Source organism: Corvus brachyrhynchos, unplaced genomic scaffold, assembly GCF_000691975.1.
Source record: "Corvus brachyrhynchos isolate BGI_N302 unplaced genomic scaffold, ASM69197v1 scaffold115, whole genome shotgun sequence".
In the NCBI taxonomy this organism is placed as follows: Eukaryota; Metazoa; Chordata; class Aves; order Passeriformes; family Corvidae; genus Corvus; species Corvus brachyrhynchos.
The window spans coordinates 23085708-23092117 of record NW_008239553.1 but is presented as its reverse complement, the minus strand read 5'-3'; the positions used below and the strand labels follow the sequence as shown (position 1 = coordinate 23092117).

Here is a 6410-nt window from a genome sequence, read left to right as displayed (position 1 = left end):
CTGATGTTTTCTGTCTTCTCATACCAATCTTGTACATCACAAGCCATAGTTACTGTGATTAATGTCCTCTACATTCACCACTGCCCTGGTGAAATTCCTCACTTTCCACCCTGCCCTATGAGACACAGTTTCTAAATCTTCTCTCTGCATTTCCTCTATATCCCTATGCCATGTCTCCGTCCTTTTCACATTATATCTCTCCAAGCCAGCTGAGACCTCAGGCAGTCAACAGAGCAGATTGAAGACCCTCTTTTTCCTTAGGCATGGCACTTACTCCAACTCATACAATGGTGCAGCTTCTTCATACAGAACACATGGTCTCTACTACCCCAAGTGCAGCTGTGCAAAATGTCTGTCTGAGATGTTACGCCCTCTTCTGTATTTGTGCACTGTTTCCCTTTCCTTGGCCATAGTGCTTTGCATTTGCCTTCAGTGAATTTTGTCTGGTTGAATTTGGACCACTTCTCTCAGAGTAAGTCTGAACCCTGCAAAGTGCTTGCAGTCTGCTGCCACACACATACATTTTATAAGCATGGGGATTCTTCCTTCATCCACCCTAATGACAACATTTGCATGGAGTATGGGTAAGGACAGACAGCTGCAGCCTGTGCATTAAAGAGCTTTTACTGTAAAGCCAGGCATTGCTAATTGTCTTTGGAGTGCAGCTATGTGGTCCATTGTGCAATTGCCACAGTTTAATCTAGAGAGTATTTTCTCAATCTGTTTGAATGTGTCATGTGAGAGTGTGTTGAAATCCTCACCGTGGCCAAGGCACATCATATCCACCACTTCTCCCTTATCTGACAGGCCAGTTATCAGGTCAGGGAAGAGAACCAGATTGGCTTAATGTAATCAGGCCTTAACTGATCTGCACTAGCTATTTAATGATCCTCTTATCCTTTAGAGGGTTATGACCTAATCACTTACAAACCTGAACTGCTTAGGGGTGAGCAGACTAATTCTGGATATTCCCTTCTCTGTTTTTGAAGATGGTTACGAGATTTATCCTTTGTTGCTTCTCTGAGGCCTCCTTTATGCTCCCATCTCAGAGACAACTGTCAACTTTTCAGGAACTGCAGGCAGCATTAAGCATGTGAACTCATGTTGCTGCAAACCTTTATGGATGTGACTGCTTTATATCTGGTTGTTGAACCTCTCCATCACAGTGTGGCCTTTCCCTCCCTGTGCTCTGGCACCCTTATTTAAACATTTTGAACATGGTCTGTGCCCTATCTGATCACCATGAGTGTTTCTATGATGGCTGGAACAAAGCCTGTGTTAGCTGCTCCAGCCAGATCGACTGGCTTTTGTTTCCTCTGTCGATAAGAAGTAGACTTGCATTCCCTATTGTTTCCTGCTCACATATTTATGGAGCCTTTGCTTGTTGCCTTTTCTATCCTGAACTAACTAGCCCTCATTTTACACTGGAGCCTGGTTTTTTTCCTTTCAGTTCTGGTTGGTTCTTAGTCATCCCCATGTTTTTACCTTGCTGACTTCAGGCTTTTAGAATACTCCTGCAGCTGCTGCAGCACTTTCCCTCTCACTTCCCTATGGGGACAGCTTACCGGTGCCCTGTAAGGTGGGCTGTGTGCCCCCACCCCTGCCCAAGTGGGCAAACTCCAGGATTTGGTGCAGACTGCTAGCACTACTCTGTTGCTTCTGGCTTTTGGGTCTCTCTGGGCTGAACTTTCCTTTTTTTCTCCTCTCGATTTGGTGCCCAGATCAGCCTGCCTGCTCTTTCAGCTTTTACTTTCCCTTGCTTCTGAGGCTGCAAAGCACATCTCCCTTGATGTGCCTAAATTTTCCTTGGGCTTCCAAGCGAGCCATCCTGTTCATGGCAATATCTGGTCTTGAGGTTTAGTGCAAGTCCACAGTGTCAGTTTAACAATTGGTTTGGCTGTGTGTGAAAACTACCCTGTTCCTCAAGCTCTCTCTTCTCATGTTTCCTCTCTCTCCTTCTTCCTCCTGTGACTGCTGTGCTTTCTCTTACCTCCCTGAAAGTTTTGCTTCCAGCATCTCTCCCTGGAGTTACACTTACCTTTCTTTGTCAGATGGCCCCCTCCACCTATGCTAGAGATAACCCGAGGTCCCTGGGGTGACAGAGCACTTTGGTCTTCCTGGGGTCCAGTGGCCACTGCTGGGGCGTTCTCTCTCCCTTGGGTGGGAACCCATCAGCTGGTGCCCCCCTTCTGTCGAGTTTGTGGTCAGAGAGGTTGGACCTGCCTTGGTAGGTGAGGATTTGGTCTCTGGAGGTCCTGTGGGTGCAAACAACGGTTCTGGGGTTGAACATGGGTGCTCTGTCCAGCTCATGGCCCCACCACAAGTTGATGTATCTCAGGCAGGGTGTCTGGGTGAGTACCTTTAGCAGAGCCGACCTGTCACAGTAGGGCAGCTGCTGTAGGGCTCACATGCACACTCCAGTCTGACAAGCTGGCCAACTGAGCCCTTTGGCACAGTTTGCAGGTTAATAAAATAAGCTGTTGTTTGTGCAGCACGAAGTCCCTCTGTGTTTTGGTCCTGGAGATGATAATCAGCCTCTCAGGGCCACCATCATTTGTCTGGTTGACCTTGTTGGATCAGAAAAGGGCATTTTCCAAGGCTAGAGGTGGCCTTTTCCCCAGATCTCAAGCTATTACAACTTGTTAGACAAAAGCTGCTAACCAGGGAGTGTCACCAGCTATGGAGCATGGAGGAGCTATTATGTGGTTTGCATGGGGTAGGGTTCAGTACTGTGCTGGAGGATACTGGAGATGCCACCCTTGGATACTACAGATGCTCTGCAGATATGCTGAGGGCATGAGAGGCTGGTGGGGACATCCTAGAGGTACTAGTTGGGGGACAGTGCCGGCAGAACCTGTGTGGGAGGGCATGGGGGGATGGCAGGGGCACAAGGAGATGGATGTGGGCTGGGACTACTCACTGTGCCATCAGCTCAGGCCAATCCTTCTCCTTGCAGATATCAACGAGTGTGAGGAGGTGGGCAGCCCTGAGCCCCTGTGCCGAGGTGGCACCTGCGAGAACACAGAGGGCTCCTACCGCTGCCTCTGTTTGCCGGGCTATGTGGCCCTGGCCCGGTCACACCACTGCGTGCCCCAGACAGCCCAGAACCCAGCAGTTGCGTAGCTCTAGGAGAGCAGGGGTGAGGGTGCTCACCTGTGCATGGCTCTGGGACCTGGGAGCACAGAGAAAGGCCCCCCCCGGGGCTGTGGGGGCTTCGCGGCTCTCTGTTCCTTCCCCTTCGAAGTGCACAACTTCCCCGCCACCTCTCTCTACAGGTCAGGGCTGAGCTCCCAGCCTCTGCACCCCTCTTGGCCCTGCCAGCCCCTGCTCTTCCTGCAGCAGAGTCCACTCCAGCCCTCAGTACCTGTCACATTGCCCTGTGTCATGGAGGCTCACAGGACACCTTCCCTTGCCACAGAGCTCCAGCCTCTCCCCCTCACCCTGCCAAGAAAGGGGGCTCATCTCCCTGCCCCTGCTGCACTGACCTAGTGACAAGCCTTACCCACACCGCAGGTGCTGGCCTCACTCCTTGTGAAGCGTCCAGCCCCCAGGCCAGAGCTTTAAGATGGGGGTTCCACGCCAGCTTTCTAGAGCTGCTGCCTAACCTTGGGGTATGGGAGAGAAGCCTGAGGGGCCCCAGGGCCAGCTCTCCCTGTGGCCTTTAGCCCCACACTTTGTGCCCCATGCTGGCTGGGCAGGGGGAGGGGGAGCAGGTCCAGCTTCCTTTCTGTAAAGTTGTTGGTGATTATTTTTTTTTAACCAAGTCTGCTGGAAACTTCTCTCATGTTGTTAAATAAAACATTTATTTTGGGCCCCTGTGGCTCAAGACACTGGGGCTTGTCAGAACCATGCTTGTCTGGGAGCCATCCCACTTTAATTCTTAGCCCTCTCAGCTGACACATATCCAGAACAGAGAGCTTTGCCAGGCCAAATCCTCAGCCCAACACCAGTGGCAGGAACCAACTCCAGTCCCTGCAGACAGCACCGAAGTTATAGCTGCTCACACCCTGCCTTGTTCTCACACAAGGGGGCTGCAGTTCCCACATGAAAAAGTGTAGTTACTGCAGTTAGTAAGAGCTCTCTGGCAGGTCTGGGAGTTGTTTTTCCAGCCCCATAGAGCCTTCAGTATAAAGACCTTTACCTACGCTGCAGCAAGCAAGGCTGCCTTCTACACCATCACCTCTTCAGGGAGCCTTTGCACAATTTCAAGACTGCATAGGACTAGCAAGGCAGGAGCACAGCCAGACATTGCCAGCTGGAGGCCAGCAACAGAGATGTTTGGTTGCTTCCAGGCCATCCACACTTGGGCCAGCATACCACTTCTATTTATGCCTTCAGATAAGAAGTAAGACCAGCCGAACCCCAACTAGAAGATGCCCAGCCACTCTTCTTTTCCTCCTGCTCTTCTTCACTCATAGAATACAACACAAGCAGATTTTGTCTAGCCTTTATTAAAAGGAAAGTTATAAAAAGAGATTCAAGAGCTTGCACCAGCTCCAAGTTAGTAGTAGTGCAAACCATTGGTTAGAGAAAGAATCATCCCTGCAGAGACATTGAACGCCATTTGGCTTTGCATCCACAAAAAGGAAGTTTTCCCAGCTGGAGTCCTGCTGGCTTGAGCAGAGGCCCAGGACAGAGCAGGCTGTCAGCTCAGGGAAAGACTCCTCTCCTTCCCTCTGCTTCAGCTGCATGGATAGCAAATGCAGGTCCCAGGGGCGTCCTGATCACAATAGAGCAGGAGAAACATGGGAGGGTGGATGCAGCCAGCATTCTAGAAGAGGCACTGAAGGGTTACCAGGTAGCAGCTCAGACAATAGCCAGGTTCATCGCTGAGAAATTCCTTTGTGAGGACAGACAGCTTCACGTCGAACAGATAAAGTGCCTCCACAGAGCAGCTGGAGGATGATGCTCAGTCACTCCTGCAGCAGACACTACTGTCCCTCAAAGCTGCTAGAAGAGCACCCCAGGGGTGTCACCTAAACACAGTAAGAGCACTCTGCCCATGGCTGATCTTGCAAGGAACGCAGTGCTGGCTGCTCAGAGGCTGCAGAGCTCTGAAGGAAGCAGTAAGAAATGCTTATTATATAAAAGAATTTGGCCTGTGTTGTTTCTGGTTTCCCCTCCCCAAGCCCTACTCATGGCAGGGCTCCTCAGGTGGTAATCTGCACTGGTATCTTCCAGCAGAACAACATCTGGTCCTGGTCATCTACCAGCTCCCACTTCACAATCAGTTTAATCTGAAAGAGAGAGGAGAAAGGAAGATAAGAATGTTCAGGAAATCTTAAGGCAAGGGCATGGGGAGAAAAGTAGTCACTTGTGTGCAACAAGGAGGTCCTGGGAGCTCTTCACAAAGAGGACAGAGCTGGGGCATTGCCCTTGCGTGCAGCAGGTGGGCCATGCTCATGCAGCGATTCCTGGAGTACCATCTAAGAATGGAGGGCTCAGTTGCATGACACACACTGCACCTGGATTCCCACTCCCTGAGAAAGTAGAGTGGAAACAACCTGCAGCATCCCCAGCTAAACTGCACTTCAGTCGAGCACCCCCAGTCTGTGAGCATTCAGCTGCATGCAGCAGGCTCTAGTGGGAGGCACAGCACAGGAAGATACTGGAGCAGCTGAAGCCACTTCTCAGCAGCTGGAACTAGCTGCTTCCTTTGCTGGGTCTGTCCCAAAGTGAGAACTTGAAACTAGAGTCATACAGCAGAAAGAACACCAGACTGCCTATGGAGTCTACTCTCTCTCACCAAAACAGAACAAGGTGTCTTCCCTTAAAGGCAGGTGGTGAGACTACCCCAGTAGTCTCAGGCAGTAGCTGAGCAGCTGACCAGCTGCCTGCATACTTACACTGGGGTACTCGCTCTTCACAGGGAGTTTATTCAGGTAGCTGTAGGAATGGCCCTTCTGAATGGGGCACTGGATCCCGGACTTGCATCCATCAGGCTCAGGAATAGGGAAGGGTACGTCCACATGCAGCATCTCCCCGTATACCCGTGCTTTACTGCCCTGGCTCTCGATCTCTGCAAAACACGGAGTACACATGTATACCTCACACCCTGCCCTTCACGTACCCTAGAGGCTGCAAGAACACAACTCAGGGACACTTCCTCCCACCCAGATACATCTCCAGGCGCCCATCTCCCCTCCCAGCAGTGGGACACAGAAGGGATCACCTGCCCCTGCCCACTCCCGCTGGGGATGTGCTCCTTACTGCTGGCGAAGGTGACGTTGATGCTGTAGGATGTCCCCTTGTGGAGCAGGCAGGGCTGAGTGGGGCAGGGGCTCACGTTCACCTCCTGGATGCTGCCGTCTATGGAACCTGCAAGTAAGAGTCGGGATTACCGGGCAGTCTCCGCCTGCTGCCGCACTCCTCCCGCTGCTCCGCCGCCGCGGGCCGCGGCCCCTCCCCCG

The 6410-nt window shown here is 51.7% G+C and overlaps 2 protein-coding genes across 2 annotated transcripts in view; one reads left to right on the top strand and one right to left on the bottom strand.

Annotated features, from left to right (window-relative positions):
• The window catches only part of LTBP2 (latent transforming growth factor beta binding protein 2), a 65386-nt gene extending 61540 nt beyond the window's left edge, over positions 1-3846 (top strand). Inside the window, exon 36 of the mRNA XM_017741650.1 lies at positions 2957-3846. Coding sequence (XP_017597139.1) covers positions 2957-3123 — 167 coding nt within the window. The 3' untranslated portion in view covers positions 3124-3846. The remainder of the gene's footprint in view (positions 1-2956) is intronic.
• Positions 3847-4431: 585 nt separating this feature from the next.
• Positions 4432-6337, bottom strand: NPC2 (NPC intracellular cholesterol transporter 2; the record flags this gene model as incomplete). The annotated part of the gene is made up of 3 exons (XM_017741649.1): positions 4432-5237; positions 5847-6019; positions 6211-6337. Coding segments are annotated over 3 exons (387 nt in total), but the record flags the coding sequence as incomplete, so codon positions are not given.
• Between the last annotated feature and the right edge of the window lie 73 nt (positions 6338-6410).